Source organism: Montipora capricornis, chromosome 13 (assembly GCF_036669925.1).
Source record: "Montipora capricornis isolate CH-2021 chromosome 13, ASM3666992v2, whole genome shotgun sequence".
NCBI lineage: Eukaryota > Metazoa > Cnidaria > Anthozoa > Scleractinia > Acroporidae > Montipora > Montipora capricornis.
The window spans coordinates 38315655-38340522 of NC_090895.1; the positions used below are offsets into that span (position 1 = coordinate 38315655).

Sequence of the window (24868 nt, forward strand, 5' to 3'; positions counted from 1 at the left end):
CTCGAGTTATCGACAAAGGCTCTTTTCGTATTAGAAAAACTCTAGAATCCTGGCACACCTCTGCTACCAAGCATGCTGACAATAACTCTAAGCCGATCCCTAATCAGTGCAGCATTCGTTTTAACACAATAGCCACCTTTTTTCATACTCTTACTCTGTTCTTTGTATTACTTTTATCTCGCCTTTTCTGTATATATTTCACTAATTTACATTCAATGTTTTATCCGTGGAAGGCTGTAGATCGACAGCCGAAAGCTTATATTCCTTTTCAAAAACATTTTTAGCCAGAGAACGTTTTTTTACTGTATTTTAACATAGTTCTTTCCACCAACACGGCCGCAGTGCCGTCAGGTGCAATAAAAGAATAACTTAAACTACAAAAAAGCCACCTTAGTAAGATAATTATTTCTAAAATAATTATGATAGTACGCGCACTCTCATTGGTCAATAGCTGTGTTTAGATGATAGTATGGACATCACATCAAAACGAGTTTTGATTGGTTATGTGCTGTCAGACGCGCGTTTTTTCGCTATAGTTCTTTCCAACAAGACAGCCGCAGTGACGTCAGGTGCAATAAAAGAATAACTTAAACTACAAAAAAGCCACCTTACCTCGTCGCAGAATACTGACGCTATAAGAGCTTCATGTTGAGCTGTGCTAAGTTTATTGTTCAGTGATCGAGATGCTCTGAAACGCATTGAAATATAAAAACATTTCCACCTCCTCTTGAGCTTTAAAAGAACTAATTTACTTTAAAAGGGTAAAGGGGAGAAGGGGGGTTGCAACATTTTTCTTGTTAGCAAATGGTTTGACTCCCGAGTTACAGACCTCGATGGAATCTGATCGTCTGGCTGAAAGTAGTCCTGAGAATGACCCACCCAGAAGATGAGATTCCATCGAGATATTTTTCTTGTTATTTAAGGTTTACAATCAATAAGGGAAAACATGGGTGTTCCCGCTCCGAACTAAGCCAGGCCACAACACCGTGGACTAAGCCACTTTCTCATTTGAAACAGAATGTGGGATCTTCAACACATTATCATGTTTATCACCAGCAAGGGCTGTGACATGGGACCTGAGGTTTTACGCCCTTTTTCGAGAACACTAGACTTGCCACAAGTCGACCTCCCGAAAATCATAGGAGAAAATGTTTTGGCGAGCAAAGAGTGATTTTATGACAAAGGCAGCACTTTCTCTTTAGTTGTTTTAAAATCGTAGATGTCGGTTCAGCCGGGGTTCGAACCTGCGACCTCACAGCAAAAGGAAGTTGACGTGGTTGCAACAGAAGTTCAACACACTAAAAGGCAGAGGAAGAGTGCTTAACTGAGAATGAATTTTTTGTTGCAGCTACAATACTAGAGGAAGGTCGTAACAAGGTCTTCACGAAAGTTTTGCCTCAAAATGTTGCATTCATTACACATGGGCATGTAGTTCCCGGTGTTGCGGTCTGTCTTCTGTGGTGTATCATGGTTGGGAGGGTAAATGCCCGGAGATATTAGATACACCAAGCCACTCTAAAAATCCGAGGGTAAATAAAGATGTATGATATATATGATGATATATGATATATATGATACATTATTTACTACTGTACTATTGTCTGACCTGGAGAGAACAGCAACCATGCCATAAATGTCGATTGCAGCATCTGCAAGCCTCTTGAGTAAGAACTGTTGGTCTGAGAAAAGGCATCACAAGAGAAGGGTTAATGTTGTTTCTTCCTGTTAGGGTCATCACTGACAAAGGTTAAGACAGGTTTTCACATACGATGCGAGCATTGGGCACAAGTAACACACATGCTAAATTCCGAAAGCATTTTGAACAATATGACGCAAAGACTGAGTTATACAGTCATCATTCCCAAATTGAGTAATACCCGCCCATTGAAGAGTGTCTGTTGATATTTAACAAGTGTACAACAAGGGCAGCAAGCCTTGAGATATGAAAATTTGGTTTTATCAACGGAGCTGATAATGTAAATTGACCACCGTACAGAGATTCTAAAAGCTGACGTTTCGAGCGTTAACCCTTCGTCAGAGCGAATAGAGGAATTATGGGTTGTGTGTTTTTGTAGTGGAGTAGGAGCTACGCTATTGGTCGTAACATGGCAACGTGAAAAACAAGAATACATTAGTTAAATGAAAAGCGTTCGTTAATACCGTGGGGATTAAGGGTGCCGATTTGGAAGATGAATTTTTGTTCCAGATTGAGATATGAACTTAGCTGAATATGACGACGTTGTTTTCTACGAAAAAAAGACGACACTTAATATACGACATATATTCGTTACCCCTTTAATTCCCACGATCGAAAGTTTCGTTCTGCTAACTGGTACCATAGCTTTCTATGTTGGGTAGTCATGAGAATTTGGTATCAAGAAGGTGATAATATCCTTTATTCTCAAATACCTGTCTGACTGACAATTCATTGAAATTGTGAGGAGAATTTACGTATTGATCACTCCTGGGAGTCAAACAAGCCTTCACCCTTAAATCCCTATATCCACACTGAAATCCTCCTTAACGATCTCTGTACATTTCATTAAAAAAGTAGTACGGAGAATATGTTGAAGGATCAAAGTGTTTTCTCCTCAAGGATGAGTTCGTAAATTCATGAAAACTTCCCTGTTCATTTTGTTTGAATAAAGTGAGGAGAAAAGTGATGTTTGTCTCCCTTCAGACTTAAAGGGTTTAAGTTTCTAGGGGCCAATAAGACCAGAATTGAAAGAAATCACCTTCTCACACTGGGTTGCCAAGATGCCTACTACTGCAAAAGTCAGACATGTACTTATTTCATAAAGGGCGTTTCTCGAACCCTTCACCGTCAACTTCTCAACACCCGCATTATGAAGAAAAGTGCTTCCCTAATCCTAATTTTTAAGTAAATAATAAAAATAGTCGGAGTTACCACGCTCCCTATCTAAAAATAGTTAGTATATCGAAAGATTATTCCTCTTAAGTTCAGGGTACCTCGACCAACTCTGCGCTTCTCTTATGCTGTCCAACTTTTCACGTGGTCATAAACCCGCGAGTGTGTACACAATGTAGCCTAAGTAACAGGAGGGATCTTGGGCGCGTGCGTGACGTGCGACACTCACGGGTCTCGTGGGTCTCGATCGCACTTCCAAACCCACCTGAGCGCCCTCAATAACCCCAGTTGTGCATGCTATGACAGCCGCTAAGAGCACTCGTCTGAATTTGTCTCGGCCTCGGTCGGATGTACTTACCATAGCGAAGGGCACTTTTTCTTTTAAATAAATTTTCAAATCGGTTTTTTCATAGTTATGCCCATGGTTAAAATCGTCTAAATATCCTGAATTGTTAAGTCTTAATGCCAACTACCGATTACTTCGACTTTCATAAGCGTTACGATCGTATACGTGAACTAACTTACCAACAATTTTCTTTTTATGTCGAATGACCAATTGTTCCACCGTTGTAGCAAAATCTCCCGCAGACTCCGAAACCTAAATAACAAATTTCCAGTTATTTATTTGACTCCGGCCTACCACTTGGTCCAAGGCCAGCCACAAAATGGGACAGAGGGCGGTCGAAGCGTAAGGGGGACAGAAGGCGCCAAGCGTGCGATATGTTTGCGCGCAATATTACTCGATGTTTAGGGGCCCCGCACAATCACCCTTTTTTCACCAGACATGCGCACCCAACTTCCCAGGGTATCCTCTTTTGTTCGCAGTCAAGTGCAACAGAAACGTTGAACCAGGTCAGCCCTGGGTCAAAGATATAACTGCCGCCGGCATTTCAGACTTACCAGTTTAGCAGAAGGTGCCAGATCAGCGTGTACGTGTTCTGTGAGTGAAGGACCAGATTTAACTCCAACGGCCCTAGTTAAAGAGACAGAAAGCGAACAAAGGCATCAACGGATGTAAATTCTATCCACGATATCACATACAAATACCTTTAGGGAGAAATTTACTTTTGAAATCGCGTACAAGCTTCACGCCTGTACGGTAACTTGAAAAAGATCGAAGATGCAAGAAACTGCTTTTCAGCGCCAAAACTCAAGGAACTCAGTTAAAATAAACATCTTGAAACATTCATTTTTTCCCCGGGAAGCTAGGGCCAAGTTTCAAACTCACATTTATAGGACTGTATAGAGCGTTTTCATATGACGTCACGGCAGCCATTTTCGTGTTCCAAAACAAAGGAATGGTGGCCATGATGGTGTACCAAACTAATCCTCCGGGAATTGAGTTCTACTTTTATCAAAGCTTCCTTTTGTTTCAGTAATCCAATATGGCTGCTGGTCATGTGGGTGAAATCACTCTTGCCACAGCGGTTAATAAAAAAGTAGCTATTAATTTACCTCTTAGATCGCTTGACACCTTCCGAAATTATCAGTCCAAGATTTCCGGCAGGGTTCTTTAGCGACTTTTGAAGTTCCGTTAGGCGTTTACCCGCGTGCTAAAGAAAAAATAAATAACCGAATAAGCGTTCTTGAAAGGTTGTAAACCGCATAACAGACGGATAAAAAGTGTAATTTCAAATGAACCGCTACACCGGCCGTTCGCACAGGAAAAAATAACAGATTCCCGTTTTTGGCTATTTTAGGGTATTTAAAGAATACCAACAAAAATCCCAAATTTGGAAGAGTGACACAAGTCCCAATCAGGGAACTTGGTTGGGAATTCCCTGGTTGGGACTTGTCTCACTGTTATTTTTTCCTGTGTATAGCCCCCACAAAGGACTGGAACGACATAGGATTCACCACAAACTAACCATTAGCAAAATACGTACAGAAAATACAACTGGAACGTATAGATTCAGATCGATTCGGATCGAAAAAATTTGGACAAATCGCTCAGCCTTCATGATTGTTCGAATGCAATTGGTTACATAGCACTAAGCGATGTAACCACTCGCGGAGAGTGGTCCCTCAAAAAGCCGTTGTCGCAATTTTCAGACTCACCTGGATTCCTGTCAACGAGACGAACAATCTCAGAATGTCATTGGTGCCCTCAAATATTCTGAATATTCTAAGATCCCGCATAACTCTCTCAGCTCCACAGTCCTGACACAAAACCACACGAGTTACAAAAGAAAATGGTTGGGGCAAATAAACACAGCAACTATTTAACAACAACAGCAATGACATATTTTAATTTACTCCGAATAACTTAGATTAGTATATACTAAAACAGTGGATAGCGTTGAGGGCGCGCTCTGATTGGCTACTCAAACTCCGATTATCCTTTGCTATTTACCTCCGAGCAACTCGCGCGGGATTTGCGCCCGAAAATGTTGTCATCGTTGGTAAATGAGTTAAGTCATGATTCATCTCTTATGCAACGTACATTATCTCACTGTTTTAGTGTATACCAAAACGACACTATTCACCTCAGTGTCGGTGGCCAGTGTTGGGCATTTTAATACCAGGCCACGAAAAAGGATTTCAAGTACACGAAAATGCCACAAAACAATAGGTTTAAGGCAATATACGCCACGTACTTGCGTTCTACATTCTGGTACATTTCTCAGCCGTTCTCGTCCTGACAAAGACGTGAATGACCAAATTTGAGTTAATACGGAGGACGCGAGCAGTGATCATGAACTTTAAAATTTCCCTTCAATCACCGTTCACACCAATTTTATTCCTGAGGTCTTGATACACACTTTGCATGCCGTCCGACTGGACTAATCGCGAAATTATTACGGTAACGCCGAAAAATAGACAACGTTCTAGAAGCCGTCGTCGTTGTCCTTGCATAAGTTCTATATTTGCAAGGCCTCACGAGATTTGATAAAAGGTATGAATGAAAACAATGAAACCCGTCTATGAAAAAATCCAATGAAGTTAGAGGTTTTTTAAGGGCGTAGACCAGTTGAGGAGTTTCGAAAAGGAACCAACTGTGGTCGAGGTCCGACACAGGTTTTTTAGAGTTGGAGAGGTTATGGGAGCGCCATACTTGTTCGCAAATGCTAGCAACGTTAACTAATCAGTCTTCATTAAATTGTAACTGGTCTTTTACTACCCTTATACAATATAAAGCTGTTTAAAATTACCTAAAGAACTAAAGACAGAAAACACAGGATCTCCGTGATTAGAGGTGGTCTCCACATAAACATCCGAATGACTTGACGAATCAAATTCAAGGATTTGAGTCTTGAACCGCTTTGAAAAATTATACAGTACTGTTGTTCTAAGTTATTCGGTTCGCCTCTACAAATCTCTAGTAATTTGTCATTTATCATGGGGAGGCACATGCTTATAAGCACTGCTTTTTTTGTCTCCTTGCCTCATTTTATTTTGAATAATATGTGGTATGTGTAAAATGGCAAAACAAATAAACTGAAACTGAAACTGAAACTGAACACATCAACTTCGTCAATTGGCAGGGATAGAAAATGGCGATATTTAAGCGCCAGCACCAAATGACGCAAAATTTTATCAACTGAATGTTTACCTTCATGTACCCCATGCCACCCAGAATTTGAATGCACTCATCAGCCACAAACCATGCAGCTTCCTGAAAAGGGAAGACAAAAATCTAGTTTCCAACAATTCTGGACAACGACTTCGAAATCACACGAGGTTTGACAGGGGAAGGGGGAGGGGTGGGGAAAGACCAGCGTCTCCCCTCCTCAGAATAATTTTAAACAGTAGGAAATACTGTTTAATATCAGATTTGTAAGAAACTATTTCAAAACAAGTGTTTGAGCCAGAGAAATATGAATATTATGATCACTTATTTTAACTTCTATGAAATTTCCTCGGTGCCGCAATCTTGAATGATTTGTGACGTGTTACGGTTGCTCTGTTGTACTGGCACAAAGAGCTTTAACCTGAGATCAGCAGGGCAACCGTTACAAGTCACCATTATTCAAGATGGGGGGTGTCCAAGAAAATTGGAAACCAAATACATTGGATACAAACGCTTTCTTCGCTTTCTTTCTTTCATGAGTTACATTGTAAAGATTATTTACATTGACTTAAAGTTATTAGAGTGGAGGTTTCCTTTCACCTTTGACTTCCAGGGCCGTAGCCAGAAAAAAATTATGACTGAGGCAATGTCCATGGTTAAATTCTCTACGTAGGGATTCTAGGTGTTTATGATGAGTAGATTTTAAAGACAACGCTGGAATCACCCTTTATTTTAAAGAATCACGAAAAAAATGACTGAGGCAAGTGCCTCGGTTTGCCTCATACTGGCTACGGCCCTGACTTCCTTTGTGTTTGCAATGTACCTACCGAGGCATACACTTTGCTGATGGCCGCTTCAAGTTGGAAATCTATTGCTCCTTGATCCATATTGGCACTTAACATGTATGCCATACTCTAAAAGAACGGAAACTTTGCATGTGAGTGCGAATAACAAATACAGCAGTCTCTATCTCTCCTATCAGGGTAGAAAACTCAAATCTATTGAGCTGTATTGTCTGTGCTCGTTTACTGAGCACTCATAAAAAATAAAATAAAATCCTAAAAAAATTAAAACAGACATCGTAGACACAAGAAAATCGTCTTAAGGTGATTCCCTGGTTTTGCATTGCACAACCCTACTGCGAATGATTTCTTGCGTCACTGGCGCGCATGGTAACGCGGGCACATAGATAAAATGGCGGATTTTCATAGACGCCAAGTCCAATCCGTCAAGGAATGACTATTTTCTGCTGAAAAAGGACGGTGAACACCGTTTTTTTTTTATTTCATATATTTTCTGAGAAGGGTGTCTTCATGGAGTATGGTGAAAAAATCAGCAAACATCTATGGCCAGCAATTTCAGAACATTTTACGGAAGAAGCTTTTTGAACTAGTTTCAAATTCTTGCAAGATTCAAACAGTTTTACTAGTTTATGTAACAGAAACGAATGCTGGAGAATGTTTAATCGGAATTTCAAATTTAGCGGGCCGTACAGAGGGTTGTGCTGTAGAATACAATACGGCCCGCTAAGTTAGACACAGATTTTAATCACATAGCGCGTACTGACAGACATATAATAATTAAAATTAATCTTACTTGACAGTTTTACCTCTGTAACATACTGATACATGGCCATCCTTGCTAACTTCTCTTGAATAACTCCAAACTGCTCCAGTTTACTGCCAAACTGTACCCTGTTACCAGCATGATCCGCCTGACACGAAAAACAAAGATTTCAACGATAATTGTAAATGTATGCCACTTCACCATCTTACAGTCCTTAATTACAAATCTCAGGTTGTTTTAATCTTGGTGGAGGATCCTGCATCCAGCAAATACACCAAACAGGATGTTTTTGTAATTACACTAGATCAGAGGCCTTTCAAACTAATATAGCCACACAGGTATAGCATGCAGTGATAGACAACAACAGCAGAAACTCCAAGCCCCAGCGAGAAAACTGAGAACAGTATGTGGGTTTTTCAACTTCCAGTAAGCTTGTGAAACTGGCCAACAATTTGGAGTCCTTATCCAAGAAGAGTATAGAGTCTCAGATGCACTTTCTTCTCAGTTATTTTACGATCCTAAGTGTTGGTTCAATCGCCCCCTGTCTACATGTATTCTTCAACATGATCTAATCAGGGGCACCCAACGTCAATTTTCGGAAAATATCTGTTCGGAAGACGATTTGAGATCTAGAATTTTCGGAACATTTGTTCTAAAATTTCTTGCTTGCCTGCCTCTCCTAGGATTTTCGAACATCTGAAAAAATGGTATAATTACCCACTTTCAACGGATTTTCACCCTAAATAGGTCACCTAGAATTTTCGGGAGCCTTTTTTCTGGCTGAAATTTTCGAAAAGGTAAGCTTTGATCTCTATAGTTTTCGGATCACTAGACTTTCAGCTAGGAAATCCGAACAGATAAAAAACTTTTAGGGGATAAAAATATGCCTATATCTACCGTTTAAATACCCAAATACGTTTAACAACGCTATGTTTAAGTGTTTTTGAACTATCTTCTCGTTGGGTTCCCCTGATCTAATCTTTGAATTATTTGCTACATCGCAATATCCTTTGAATTTGCGATTACAGCTCATTTAGAGAACTGTGCCCAAGGACTTCATGTAAAGGAGCAAGGAAGAAAAAATTGACATGAAGTTCTTAGGCTTAATAGGGTGACACATTGTGAAGTTTATGCAAAGTACCATGATGATATTGGACATGTATGGCTTAATTAACGATGGGATGAGACACTAGAGTGCCTTGTTTTTTGTTTAAACATGGATTTATAGCGTCAGCTTTAAACAATACATACTTAGATACAAGGGAAAAAAAAATCACAATTAACTACTCACAGCTTTGGCTATAAGCCCTTTCATCGTTCCAGACAGCGCAGCGGCCATTCCAAACCTTCCGTTGTTAAGAACATGCATGGCTACTTTGAATCCGTTTCCAACACCTACAAAAGAGCCAGCGCTACAATGCTGATATCACAGTAATTGCAAAAGTGGTACTATGGTCAAAAAATCAAATCTTTTTTTTTCTTTGGATTTCAAAACTATGTTAACTAAACACAAAGTAACCTAAGTTTTATCCTTATAATTTCAGAAAGACACTTGTTTATTTTAACTGAAATTTTCATATCCTTGGCTTGCACATGATGTCATTGGTGGCCATTTGGTGTACTGAACAATAGTGTAATTTGTCTTTTGGGAATTTGGCACTATTATTATGCAAAATGCGAGTGACATTTTGCTTTTGTTTTGTCTGATCACCTGAGTGCAAACCAAGAATTTAGTGGTCCGCCATTACTAACTTTAAAATCTTGAGAGAGCTGGGTTGAGGAGAAAATGACGTCAAAGACTCGCCAGTTTAAGAATGCAATGTGTTTGTACATGACTGAATTAATAAGCAGCACTGGAGTTTGGGGCTTTCAGATTTGTAAACTAGTGTTTTGCATACATAATAAACTGCATTTACACCCTGAAATTTTAAGCTATTGAGTGAATGACATAATTTTTCCCTAGATCCAACCCTCTGAGGTGCAGTCGGTCAGTTTTGAAAATGAGTAATGGTGGACCATGCATAAAATGCAAAACTTACGCACAAAAAGTAAACAGCCTTTGGATAAAAATCAAAGCTCAATATTTTGCTGGCAGGTGTCAAGCAAACACACTTTCAAAATCTGAATAAAAAAGGAAGTGCTTTTTTTTATCATAGTACCACTTTAAAATGTGCCCGTAGGACGGATGATGAACTATTGCTTGGCAATGGGTAGAGCCTCCGACCGCTGACCAGTGTAACGGAGGTCATCGGTTCGATTCCTGCCCAGGACTCTGATTTTTCAGTTGTCTCTTTGCCCATTGCTAAGCAACTAGTTTGTCATTATAGTATTTTTGTGTGTTTGTGGTGGAACTGAAAAATCCGTAAATCCATAATTATAATAAAATGTACTGGGGGAGCAGGCATAGTGCAGTGGTGAGAGCACTCGCCTCTGACCAATGTGGCCTGGCTTCCATTCCCAGACACCGCATCATGTGTGGGTTGAGTTTGTTGGTTCTCTACTCTGCACCGAGAGGCTTTTTCTCTGGATACTCCCCTCTCCTCAAAAACCAACATCTGATAATTTGATTTGCACTGATTTGTTGATTACAGTTTATGGTGTCCCCAATTAGTGTTCCAGTGCTGGAACGACTTGCCACTTAAATAAAGTTCTTTTCCTTTCCTTATGCTATACATACCTCCAAGAACGTTTTCCACTGGTATGGGAACGTTATCGAAATGAACCTGAAACAAAAGAGTGATCAGGAAATGTAAAATGAAAACTGAAAAATAGTGACTTTATGTGTTGCTTCTTCATAATTATTTGCAATTCGTCACGTTACATAAAACTGACAGACTACACAAAACATGATTACAAATACATGTACATAAATAGTTTAAGCGTGAGGAAACCGGAAGTCAGTACAAGGCATATACAAAATCAGGTTAACTCATGAGAACGAAGATAGATTAACCAAAAGAAACAAAACGGACCAAGAAAAACATTAAAAGAGACTAAAGGCAACAGTTTAGAAAAAATATTAATGCTTGAAATATGGAGCATGATCGTTCTTCAGGAAAATTACACATACATTGTAACACTACAATATTTAAAGTTGAACCAAGAGGAAAAATGAAGAATGAAACATTTACTTTGAAGATAGTAACCAACCAGTGAGTGCAGGATTTTAAGTTGTTGAAAAAGAATAGTGAAATGAATTAATTTTTGTCCCAAAATGGAGAACGTAAGTGCACTGATCACAAATGCAAAACGTGCGCATATGTTCCCAGACTGAGCAGGCTCTGAACGCTTTGCATGTGCAAAGCACTCTGCAATGCAAGTGCTTTGCACGTTCATAGCATAGAGCTATTATATGCATTACTGTTTGAAGCGTTCTACTTCTCCCTCATATCAACCACTAAGGGTTGGTTTACACGTACAACCCAAGCATAAACGCAAGCAACATACATAGACGTCTTAGTGTTTTGACAAAGTACATGTATAATAATTGGTATCTTTTGAACAAAGGACACTAATTAGCAAGATGACAAGTTAATGCACCTGCTTATGCTTACGCTTGCATGGTACATGTATGTGTATACCAGCCTTAAGGCATGGGATTCGTTTCACTTGCCTCTGCCGTGTTCGAAGCCTTAATTCCCATTTTTTTCTCTGGCGGACCACTACAAACAAAGGACTCAATATTAATGAAATAGACACACACAAAATCACTACACCAACAGCAACAGAAAAGGAAAAACTACAACAGAACTCCTATACATGCGCTTGCTGCCATTGTTGACACAGTATACAGCTGCAAGACAATGTCACCTGGGGCCTGTTTCTTAAAAGCCCCAAAAGAAATTCAGAAAAATTGCTCATTGAACAATTTCCTTGAACATGTTTTGGAGGTCACCAGTGACAACAAAAAAACGGGCCATTTCCAAGTTGATGTTTGTCTCAGTTTCGAAGTGCGTCTTAGTGCTCTGCCATTGAGAGGGAAATGAGTTTGATTTGCATAAGAATATGTACGTACATGTAACTCATTTCCACTTGAATGGTTGTGCAGCGGGACTCGGTTTGAAATTGAGGCACGCAGCAACTTGGAAAGAGGCTATTGCAAAGTTTCATGACTAGAAACGTTTTCCTTTTGATGGCACAAAGCGTTTTATGTCACCTAAAATACGCTCGAAAAGTTTCAGGACTTTCTAGCAGTAGAGAGGGACAGTTGTCAAATGAACCTAGTTTAATGGCCTGCCTCCCAAGAGTCTCCTATAGCTCAGTGGTAGAGCATCCAAACTAGTAATCGGAACGTCTTCGGTTCGACTCCTACAAAGGGGCACTCGCATTTTTTCCAAGTATCATTGAAAACATCTCTCTTCCAACTGTACCTTGTAACTCCTCCAAAGCCTCTCTCAACAATAAATGCAGTCACTTTATCCTTTGTTTCACCTGTTTTTTCGTCTTTTACTGGAGTCTGAAAAAGACAAACACAACATTATTCTGATGAAAGCAAATAAACATCTTATGGTCCAGAATGGGCTCGATTTCCATCCTTTTGAAAGCCTGCGTTCCTTGCCCCGACCCACGTGGAGGAAGGAGGACATGGAGCCTTGGTCTAGAAGAGACTAAAAGCAATTATATCTAAGTTAAAGGGCTAAGTTTTGAATAGATAAAATTATCTTGATGCTTGTTTTCGTCTTCCGCTCATTAGTTTACATGTACGTCAAATCTTGGCCAAAGTACTATCAGAGAACTGTGCCTTTATTTACTTGTTGCAAAGAACTGTTGCAAGTCAAAAAGGTGCAAATGTGACATTTTCCCATGCCATATTTAAATGTACTTGCTGAACATTCCTCTTCGTGTTGATGTACGTGCGCGTCTTGGTGCTCTCGGTGTTGAGTTTGGATGTGACTTTTGACAGTTCATTCAAAAAGAGGTTGTTTACCTCTCTAAAACTAATGTTTCACCATTAATGAAGTCTGCTATGAGCCTGGAAGGCCCATCAGGCTAACGCTTATCTCTGGTTACTGTAGCATGAAGCGACTCTAGAGGAGTATTTTCTACTCCCCCTGGAGGGGATGCTAGTCCATCACAAGGTTACCCCCAACATTAAATTCGCCGGTACCCATTTATACACCCGGGTGGAGAGAGGCACCATGAAAGTAATAAAAGTGTTTTGCCCAAGAACACAACACAATGGCCCCGGCCAGGACCTGAACCTGGACCAATCGATCCAGAGTCGAGCACACTAACCATGAGGCCACCATGACTCCCGTTACTAATCAACTTTCATGTCACAAGGCCTTCAATCTCCACTCCAATCATGTTTCGATGGATATTGTGTCCAATTGGTGTCATTGTGATTCCACAAAATTCACACAGTTGAAAAGGAAGGAATGTAGAGAGAAAATTGTCTCGTATGTACCTGAGCAAAAACAGTGAAAATGTCTGCTAATCCACCGTTGCTGATCCTGTAGAAAGAGCAGAAAAAAGACTCACTTGTCAATCTGGTATCCGCGTTAAGCGTCTTCATGCCACCTAAGCATGTACGTGACATTTAATCTATAAAACATCAGCCAGAACTATCATTTATTTGAAATTCCTCACCAGAGCTTGCCGCCATCCAAAATGTAGTGCTTCCCATCCTTGCTCAGTTCAGCTCGTGTGCGGATGGACTGTGCAAAAGAAACATTACATCATCAGACAACAGCAATAGTCTTTATATACGCATGATAATGGTATAATATGCTCAAAATTCACCACCATTTTTGCACAAAATTATTTACATCCATCTGTATTGTTAACACGAGGGTTTTCCTTAAAAGTTTGCTCCTTTGGGATTTAGCTCATGCTAAAAATTTAATTTACAAATTCGAGAGGCTTGGTCATGAATTTAGCCAGTCAGATGTCATATGTGCACGCATAATTATTTTTGACAAAGGATATTACCAAAATTACAGCATTACACAGTGTATTTTACAGCCAATTACAACTTATGGTAATCCACTTAATTTTTTCAAGTCAAAAAACAAAAATGAATGCCCTTACAGTAATCAAGTTAAGATGTACCATTCATTACATGTGTATCACATTTCAGCTTAATATGGGATCCACAATCAATAAATATTATTCAGACTTTGCTGGACATAGGGGAAAAGGTTTTGTAAAGCTACCAGAAAGCGTGTACAAAAAAATTCATTACAGAAATTAAAAAAATAAGTAATTAATTACATTAATTACTGATTTGTTAATTCTCATGAGGTGGAAATGGCAGGCATATTTTTGTGGGCTCTTTGCAAATTAAAGCACAGTAACAGTTTATTTAATCTGACAGTTTACATACCCCAGCATCAGATCCACTACTTGGCTCTGTGAGGCAAAAGGCAGCCATCTTTTGGCATGATGCCACCTACAAGACAAAGTGCAGCACATTCAGAGAGAAAGAAAGAGGAGAAAAGAAAAAAGAGGAGCAGTGTGAAGGTGGCTTAATAATTATTAATAATCATAACATTATTATTTCAACAAAAAAGTTAACAACAAAGCTAAAACACAAACTTAATTTATTGGTCTGTACATTTGTAAGTGTTAAGACTTACAAAGCAAGGTAAAAAAAAAATCAGAGATTTTGGGGAGCGTGGTCATTTCCTCATTTTGCATTAGTTTTGTTTTTTCACTCTAATTTTAAAATTGTATATTACTTGCAGGTATCTTTAGAAAGTGTACTAATAATCTATTATAGGGCTGTTGCGGCTCACATTTTTTTCAAACATGGGTGAGTAAAACATCTATACACGTACATAAACAAAAGGTGGGCAAAATTATTAACAATGAGTTTCTTACCAATGGTAAATATTTCTCTCTTTGTTCCTTAAAATGAAAAGAAAAGAAAAGAAAAGAAAATAGTTTATCATTTTGTATAAAGCACTTTACTTTTCATCTGACTGCTATAATTTTTGTAATATTGGAAAGTCAAATTAAATAAATATCTGTAAACCATGGTGGTCCACAAACTATACTATTTTGTACTGTATGACCTTCATTACAGTGTACATCAAGTGAAGCTATGATCTTAGCAGTTATGAACGCAATCTTCACTTGATTTCATATCCGCAGTTCATATCACATAATCATTTCATATCATTTCATATCACATATCATTTCATATCACTTGATTTCATATCCATTCATATATCATTCACATATCCGTTCACATATCATTCCATATCACTTGATTTCATATCCGCAGTTCATATTATGATTCATTTCATATACCATTTCATCAGTGTACATCAACTAACCTTGTTTCCATGCAGAAGAATTCCTTTAAAGCCAATTGATTGATGGGCCCCAAGAATGATACCGACAGCAAGGTCATGTGCACCGACAATCTCCACAAGTCGAGCGTACTAAAAAAAGAATGAACAATTCCAAGCACACAAATAAATAATTATTGCAGGGTATCAGTCAGACAGGACTTTAATAGTGATCCATGAAATTAATAATAGTATTTACATGTACAGTCATCTACAAAACAAACAAATGCCAATAAATGTAACATTACTGCAATTTGATCAAGTTGATCGAAGTATCTTGTCTCTTTATCAGTAAACTTTGCATTGGATTTGGTATGGTACATGTATGTAGAACTACATATAAGAGTTGCCATGGAAGTGTATACACTCTGTTAGCCTGCTCGCAAGCGGTTGGATGGTCGAAAAAACCGCTCCCCTCCCGACCCTCAACCCGGCCCAGACCCAGCCGCGCGAATCCAAGATGGCGACCTCATTACGAATTCCGGTTTTTTCGACCATCCAACCGCCTGCGAGCAGGCTAACACTGTAGGAGCAATGCAGGGTGATGCAGTGTACATAATAATACATGTGCAATAGTAGTGTAGTGTAGTGTAGTGTAGTGGTAATGCACTATTTTATCAATAAGGTAGTGCATGTAAAAAAATCTATTTAAAAAAATGTTTATCCAGGTAATGGTAAATAACAAATGTCTGCCTCCTCTTCAAAGCGAGTCGAAGTGCGAAGTTTTTCTTATGAAAATTCCATTCATGTGGAAAGTAGAATTATTTACCATAAGAAAATCTTCGCACTTAGACTCACTTTGAAGAGGAGGCAGACATGAACTCGGAAATGGCCTGTATGTACATGTGGTCTAAAATCTAGATTATGTATAAGTAACCTGTTTTAAAAATTGCAAAATACATGTAATATGAAACTCAATTAAACCATATTGACCCCTGGGAGTGAGACATAATAGATTTGACTCTATCTAAACCTTGATGATTTTACTTGTCAATGACAAAGGGGGGGGGGGGGGGGGGAGGGGGCAGAGAGTGGTTTAGGAGTCAATGGGTTAAGTCTGCAAGACACCCAGCTGTTAAAATAAGGATAAGATAGAGGTAATAAGAACTCAAAAGAACCAATAAGAATAGTTTGAGCTAATATAGAGTAAATGGACATTAAACCCAGTCTTAGCAGGACAGGAAATAAGAGAGCCTTGGCAAAACATACAGTTACTGAGTGACAATTTGATCCATGACAATGCTTGTTTAATTTACATTGTACATGCCAAAGCCACCTACCTAAAAGCTAAATTATTATTATTATTATTATTATTATTATTATTATTATTATTATTATCATTATTATTATTATTATTATTATTATTATGAATAGCCAACTCCTAATTTCACAGTTCCCAAAATTCACAGTTTGTAAAAATTTATTGTTTTTATTTCAGGTTCAAGCACTCATAGTACAACACTGATAAACTGTATGGAAAAAAACACACCTGGGTGTTTGTAAGACCAATTCCACCCAAATCTGTTGGTACCTGCAGCACAACAAAAGCCAACAAGTTGGTATGAACATAATAACTAACTGCAGTACAAAATTTTGAACATCCAGAGGGTAATAGTGTTTTTAATTTAATAGTACTGTAAATGAGGGATGTCTTCTTTGGAAAATTTCTTACACACTGTAGAACCATTCAGCACAGAGTCATTTTTTTGTCCTGCAATTGTGCACGTAAAGGAGCTCCTTTAAATTAAGCCTCAAGCAAAGTTGAGGATTCCTGAACACACACCATCATTTGAAAATACTGAAAACACCGGCCACCACTTCTGAAGCACCTCACTGAACACAGAGTACAAATGTACATGTACATGTATGAAGTTCATCTTTTCCCAAAACCAAAAGAGAGAAACGAATCTACAATGTATTGCAAGCCACTCTGATCTGAGGTGCATGGTACAGTACCTGCAAACCAAAAGCTCCCATTTCTTTAAGGCCTGCCATTGTCTCTTCATCAAGCGTTTCTGATGAATCATTCTTTCCGGCATCATTGCACTCCTGCGTGAAATGAATCAATAATAACGCAGTCAAGTAATTTCATCAATGATACAATCATGACGCGATGATGTTGCTTGAGGGCCGCAAAGTAGAAAGCTGTTAAAGGTCAATTTCAATTACTGTGCCTCCCTCTTTAAATACATTGTAAACTTATTGATTATAATCACGCCATATATTACACCCTTTTTACAAAAAAAAAAAACAGTTGCCTAGATTTAAAAATACATGTACTCTCATAACATTTAACCATTATTTGGCAGGCACTAAATTTAATTTGACCACTGCATATTTACTCAATCAAGTACTTGTAGTTTCCTGTAACACAAAATTTATAATAGATTCTATGCAAATGTGAACCACCCTTTAAGCTACACCATAGGATATTTATCATTCTAGGTTTCAAATGACACATTAACATGAAACTTGAAATTAGGCCAGGTCCTGCAAACGTAGACAGTTAGCCGCCTCAAGTAATTAAGAGGGTTACCCTCTCAGCTGAGTCAACCTTAGCCAGTGTTTAAATGAGAAAAGAATTCACCTTTATACATGTCCCTGTGTCAAGAGCTGCCCACCTCAGTTTCGATCATCAGGGGACTGGGAAGACAGCGCTTGTGCATGCTCTCATGAGCTTGCCTTGACTGAGGCGAGCCAATTGAAAGTGTTTACATGGAAAAAAGTTGGCCCTGCTAGGACGGTGACCCTACCGCTGAAAAAGGGTGACCAGGCTAGGTGGGTCATCCTTCTAGCCCAGCCACTTAATGTATTTTTTCCCCATGTAAACAGTTCGCTACGTTTTATAAGAAAATGTACAAGTAGGAAAAATTGGCTCACCCAGGGTAGCTCAGTTAGGTGAGTGACTCTTCTGCTTGGGAACACTTTTCTCCATATAAACAGGGCTTTACATTATACATGCACCTGGACCTACTGTTACTAGAAAATATTGCAATAGAAACACCTCCAAAACATGAAAAATGGATCTATTTGACCCAGTTTATTCCTGTTTATTATTTGATCAAAATCTAAAGAAAAAAACGGAAGTCAAAATCTAACCTCAAAGAACTTTGACACAGGATCAACATATGCTCGTAATGTTTCCTCTTGTTCCTCATTCAAAACTGTGCCCAAAAATATAAAAGTTAAAATTAAAAAAGTCTGGCTCCACCAAAAGCTGGTCAGGAATTTCTCTGATTTTGATATTATGTACATCAAGTAATTTCTGATTGGTTTACATGTATTCACATCAAATTTATTGTTTTGTCAATTTGACACACTGCAGTTGTCAATTTTTTCGTTATTATGTTATTATTGTTGGTGGCATAGTGATACACATAGTGATGGGCTAGGGGTGGCTGTAGTGGAAGTGCATGGTGGTGTGGGATTGGCTAGTCGCAGTAGTACAGTAGATCACAACAGCAGTGTGAGTCAAGACAAGGCTTTGAGACTAATTCAGACGTTTTTCCCTTTTGTCACAAAAAATATCTGCAAATTTGGGAATACAGGTATGTTTCACTGCATCGCTTTTTTAGAATAAAAAGGTTAGCAGTTGCCATTTTGCCAGTTTGGGATTTACTGTAGAGTAACTACAGTGTACATGTATGTACAGCCCTCATTTGGGTGGACATGTGACTAGCTTGAACAAACAATTTGATAAAGAATCAGAATTATTTTACCTTCTGGGAAAGGAAAGACTTGCTGCATTTTTGGATCACCTCGAAATAAACCCATGACAAACGACTTGGTCTCTGCAGGCTACAATGCAAAATCAAACCTATATTTATGAAGCCATATAGGATGAGCATTCCACAACCTGAAAAAATTTGATACCCACACTAGATAGAAGTGCCAATTGAAACCCTTGGGTAATCATAACTTTCTAAGTTACAGTACCACTCAAAGATATGAGAACCATCAAACACATTGACAACGCAGAGAGAATGAAGAGTAAATGCCTTTGAAAAAAACCAACATGTTGCATGCAAACCACTGTAGTTTTTTGGATACAAGGCACACTTGTATAGAGGAATTTGGTTCAACTCATTGCCAGTTAATATGCAGTCTCAACTGAAGATTGCAGTGTACAGTCAAGAACTGCAGCTGCAGGAAATTTAATGAGAATTTAGAGAAAGACCTTTAAAGCCTGCTGTTATTAGTACTTTCTTGCGGGTGTTTTTGACGAACAACACTAAGAATTGAAGACCATCATCACAAACGTTGGTGTGAGGCCACCATTTTGGAATCGCAGTAAAGGGAAGACTGGGACGAGTTTAACACACAAGATGGTGGCAGAGGATCAAAGAAGCATCCCTGAACGAGTTTTGTTGCAAGAAGATACTCGGCTGTAAGATGCATCTTGAGTTTAGCTCACATCTGGGGCCAACAAGCAATTTCTTTGAGAAAAAATGGTGCGCCTTATAACCGAAAAACTATGGTAGTTCCTTTTCAATGCTTTTAGCGTTTATTATGGCACCTTCGAATTATGTTGTGGGTATGTAAAAAGGCAACAATGCCAACTGGAGTCTAAACAGTCTGTCATTAGAATAACCAATGCAAGTTGACTGTACAGTATACAGCTATGTACATCTAAGTAGTCATTCTCTACTTTCTCGAATCCCATACACATTGTTACCGCCCAAAATCTTGCAAGGGCATTGCTTTCAATTTTTCATGGGACATCTTCATGTCCCAGGAGAAATTGCAAACAATGAGTATACATGATTTTGGAGGGTAAACAAGATGTATTATGGGATTTGAGAAAATAGTGAATTTGGTCACAGAAAAACCATTATCTTCATCCATCACATTTGCTGCTGAATTACATTGTATGTGTACCAAGAAGGTAGGACGAAAAACCGCGACAAAGGTGTAAAGAAAAAGGAAACAAAACTTAATGTCACGGTCTAATTATCTCCCGTAATGTGTTGAAACAAAATGGGGAACATTACTACTGATTAGGGCATTGTTTTTATACCACAACAAACCCGCCTTTGCATCAGCCAATATTTATTGAAAAGAAACAGGTTGAAAATTTGCTTGAAGCGATGACTGTTAAACCTGGACATAAATCATAGAGACATAAGAAGAGATTTACACAAACTGTAATTCAGCATCTGATGCTGGGAAATCCCAAATCAGAATTAATTATTACTTTTATGTACATGTACTTATGTAAACACACACCTGCGCACTTGTTGCATATCCATGTCTTGTGTTCTGCGAGCTGACAGCCACAATACTGCAAAGGAAAATGAGAAAGAAAATATTTTAAGCATCAAGAGAGAAAACCCAATAATCTAAAGCTGTCAGGATGTACATTGTGTAAGTCTTCCAGATCAGGAAAATCAAAATGAAACAATACAGTGTACATGTATTACAAATATTTATAGATTCTGACTAGTTTCACATTACAGATTGCATGCGAGATCTTTGCTAAAAATATATAGACTTTGTTGGATTGTTCAATTATTTTGTTTTCCCAATAAAGATCTTGGAATACTCAACAGATTAGAATTGTTCTTTAAGAAGAGGATGAAAGAACATGAAACTATCCAATTTTAAAGGAAAACACTCTCTTGGGTATTTTCACACAATCTACAATTGGATGACACAAGTGAAATAAAGTCTGCTTGTATTTTTAGGTCAATTCAAGACAATCAAAATTAATTCAGTTTTTCATCTTCTTCATCTCTTTTTTGCTTATGCTTTGCTTTATATCTCAGAGCAAATTTTAAGGTGTTTTGAAACTCATTTATTACGTAACAATATTGAAGTTTCTTCAGGAAACACTTTAACCCCCGTGATGACGTCTGACGGTAGGCCGTGCAAATGACGTAATGCATATCAACTCACATCTGCATTTGGATCAAACGAATGTAAGAATAGTTGTAAATGTGCTAAAGTCTGGGTTACACAGGAAAAACATTTAGTGAATATAAAAGACTACGGACAGGAAAGAAGCGCAAAGCTTTCATAAAGTTGTTTGATGTCTACTGCCCTACCTTCAACACGCCCCCAACCGGTTGTTACGTTTTAAGGCCGGCATTTGATGAAGAAAATTTAACTGGGGAACTCGGCATAAAGCGAGTTAGCTAATCAAAACCAGCATCTAATACGCGACTTTACATAACCTTTTACAAGTATTTGATCTTGTTTTCGATCTACAAGAAGTTACAAGGAGAGGAATATCAAAATGAACTTTAAATATTCAAGCACAATTCAATTCAGACAACGGTTTTTGATATGATCTACCAATATGAGACGGAAAAGTATAATAAAAGAATCAGCAATTGTGAAAAACAATCGTAGATTAATTCGGAAACCAGTACAAAGCTTGAATTCTGAAGAATTAATTCGAATAAACAAAATGGCGAATGTAGTTCGAAATTGTATTACTTACCGACAAAGCCTCAAAGATTCTGAAAACAGTTGGCCAGATCTTCCTTTAGGAAAGTAAGAAAGGCCCTGGGATAATCTAAGGCATCCACAGCGCAACATTCTCGTAAATTCCTGAAAAATATGTGTTCCCTGCCTTCGCGAGAAAGAGAGTTGTATTGTCACGTAACAGTTGCTTGAGAGGTTGCTAAGCCGCTCAAAGTCCAAGTTTGTCAAAAATTAAGCCGAATAAATTAGATGACCAATCACAACCAAGCAAATAAGCCAATCAGGGCTCGACAATTGAACAAACTTCCCTCACAAACGAAAAGTACCGGTATCTATTTTAATTTCAGGGTGAACTATTCACACAGTGATGTAGAGTGGCCAATCAAAACAGAGATCGCAGTTGAAACTCTGAACATCTATGAGATGCAAACACGTGAACCTGAAGTATACCACAAAATAATGCTGAAAAACACAAAAGCGAAGAAAATGGGTCATAAATATAAAGTTTTGACTATCTGAATGATTTTGGGTTAGATTGGAGCGATATATTGTTGAAAAATCCAAAGTTATCTTTCTTCGTGTTAATGACTGAATGGAAACAATCTTCGCACTCAGTGGTGAGTCGTACTAATAAATTGGGTTAACCAGGAACCAGTTATTGTAAAGCTAGTATCTGCCGAGGTTCGCATGTAACACAAGAATAGAAGATTCACGGGAAACGGAGTTTGAAATGTTATGCAGTTGGAGGTAAAAGAGGTATTAGTAGACTTCCTGCTTCGCCTTGGCGCAAATAAACAAGTAGCTGTCCTTCTCGTTAATGGTTAATGTTCCTTGACAGGCTTCTCACCGTTCATAGTTTTTGCGTCCACATTTCTATCTTTATTTCTCGAGAGATTTCAAGCGAAATGACCCACACTACATTGTTTTATTGTTTCTCCTGCCCTTACCATTCAGGAAACGAAACACTGTTTCTTTTTTTGAAATAGTTTCTTGTTGTTTTTGCAAGGGCAAATTCCGTAACCGGTAAAGTAGTTTAAAACTCTTTCAGCGAAGCGCAAGAGAGCAAGTTAAATAAAAAGTAATTTCTAATAAGATGACTTCCTTGATAATCAATAATTTCAAAGTGGATTATGGAAGTATCTAGAATACTGCTCACGTGTTAAAGACTTCCCGGGCTCATGGCGAAATTCATAAACAAGTTGTTTCAAACAACTATGGTGAAGAAAGAATTTTGTTGTTTGCATTTTTAATTTACAGCAGAACCAAAAGAATTAACTGATGTGAACGGCTCCATTCTTTGTGAACTGACTGAGACGATTTGACTTGTGACCAGACCTGTGTTTAAGACCCACCACTCGCAAAATATGACAACAAGAAAAATAGTACACTCAACGGCAAAAACGTAGCAATTATTTCACCACTAAGAACTCTCTCGCCACAAAGTATTTTTTTTTTCGTTTTTAAGCATGATAGACGTAAAAATTTCTTAGATGGCCCTATAAGGGATAACTGACTAAATAGTTATAGGGATAAGGGATAACCGAGATAATTTTAGCGATAATTAACAATTATTCCACTATTACGCCATTTTACCATATTTGGTCAAGAGAACGCGCAAAATACGAGACGGTAATACACTGTAGTGTCCCGGTTTGACCGGTTTAGAACAAAGCAAATACGGACGGAACGGGAGTTTTTCAATGAAAGAAATAGACCTTATTCACGACGGCCGCCATGTTGGATTTGCTATTATCATGCAAATTAGCCACACACTTCTTAGGGGGCAAACAACACAAGTTCGAGATGTTATAACGAACACCTTAGCCACACAGATGATTTGTTTCACGTTCATTGAATGTTTATCACCTAAGCAATACAATACAATCATTACACAAGTTACTTCGACCTTTTTTTTAGTGAAAAATGAGCAGATAACGAAGTAAAAAGTCAACTGAAATGTCAAAGGCAATCAAAAGATAAAAACAGTTTAGAAAAGGTATTTAATTCTAAATACTAAAATGGACTTGTGCAATGTTATTTCAATATTTCGTTGAGCCGATTTTCCACAATTTGCTTTTTTTTTTCAATGTTTGCCCCCCAGCATAACGCATGGCTAATTTGCATGACAATATGAAAACCAACATGGCAGCTATCGTGAATAAGGCCTATCGTTTTCAACATGATGCAAAGACTGAGAATTTAGAGAATTTGGCTTGTGATCGTTTGTCACTCGTCTTTTCGTTTATCCCATCAAATAAGGCCATTTGACTGGCTTTTGTGATGTTTACATCGTTCGCACGCGCCCTGAAGGACAGATGATGCTTTTTTTTTTTAACACTCTCACCAAATAAAATTGAAGCAAAATAACACATTTTTGTAATGGAATAATAAATCTCTTATTCGATGGTTTAACATATAACACTCGCGGACATTTTGCTCATTGCTCGTATTTTTCCTCGCCCCTGCGGGGCTCGGAAAAATAGCACGCAACTCGCAAAATATCCGCGCGTATTATATGTTAAACCCTCGAATAATATGTACTTATTGTTTATCAATAAAGGGCAAAATTTATACGTTGCTATGCAACGGATCAGCCAATCATTGACAGGTAATCAAGCCCTCTCTTGATTACCAAAAATGCCCTCTGTCTCAGCCAATCAGCGCTCAGTAATTTTGCCCTTTATTGATAAGATGTATTCATTCCATGAGCAGCCACGAGCTCGTGTTTGATATGAGGTGGTAAATAGCCAACGAGGCTCGTAGCGCCGATTTGGCTATAACCAGTCTCATATCCAACAAGCGCGAATGGAATAATTGTTTTATTAAATTGTCATTTAAGTCTGGACTGTTTAAATACAGAATAGCAGGAGTTGTTTCAGTTTTTACAAAACAACCAGTGTAATCAGTTTCCATATAAGGTCGTTAGAGTAAATGTACAGGAAATCGTAAGTACGCGAGAGCATTTCGTAATTTATGGGCACAAGTTCTCAAAATTGCACCAGCCATGGGCGTGCATAATTTGAGCACTTTCAAAGCATCACGAGTAACCATAAAATCACGATTTTTTATGTTTTATACACTGAACAAAATCACGCCATTGCTTTGTTTCCATATCAACTTCCGTATTGCACTCTATCACCTCTTTTTGCACTGGAGAACCAGTGGCATTATTGACCAATCAGAAACGCGAAATTTTGTTGA

General features: G+C 38.3%; 1 protein-coding gene across 1 annotated transcript in view; it reads right to left on the bottom strand.

Moving 5' to 3' along the window:
* Positions 1-21859, bottom strand: part of LOC138030057 (very long-chain specific acyl-CoA dehydrogenase, mitochondrial-like) — a 26333-nt gene extending 4474 nt beyond the window's left edge. Inside the window, exons 1-24 of the mRNA XM_068877913.1 lie at positions 21684-21859; positions 20468-20522; positions 18961-19039; positions 18341-18405; positions 17198-17290; positions 16731-16772; positions 15227-15334; positions 14769-14795; positions 14272-14337; positions 13536-13603; positions 13354-13399; positions 12317-12402; positions 11560-11608; positions 10624-10669; positions 9238-9341; positions 7990-8094; positions 7208-7294; positions 6423-6485; positions 4928-5029; positions 4325-4422; positions 3770-3842; positions 3395-3467; positions 1607-1679; positions 613-688 (exon numbers count right to left, since the gene is read on the bottom strand). Of these exons, the coding sequence (XP_068734014.1) occupies positions 613-688; positions 1607-1679; positions 3395-3467; positions 3770-3842; positions 4325-4422; positions 4928-5029; positions 6423-6485; positions 7208-7294; positions 7990-8094; positions 9238-9341; positions 10624-10669; positions 11560-11608; positions 12317-12402; positions 13354-13399; positions 13536-13603; positions 14272-14337; positions 14769-14795; positions 15227-15334; positions 16731-16772; positions 17198-17290; positions 18341-18405; positions 18961-19039; positions 20468-20522; positions 21684-21781 (1782 nt within the window). The 5' untranslated portion in view covers positions 21782-21859. The remainder of the gene's footprint in view (positions 1-612; positions 689-1606; positions 1680-3394; positions 3468-3769; positions 3843-4324; positions 4423-4927; positions 5030-6422; positions 6486-7207; positions 7295-7989; positions 8095-9237; positions 9342-10623; positions 10670-11559; positions 11609-12316; positions 12403-13353; positions 13400-13535; positions 13604-14271; positions 14338-14768; positions 14796-15226; positions 15335-16730; positions 16773-17197; positions 17291-18340; positions 18406-18960; positions 19040-20467; positions 20523-21683) is intronic.
* Between the last annotated feature and the right edge of the window lie 3009 nt (positions 21860-24868).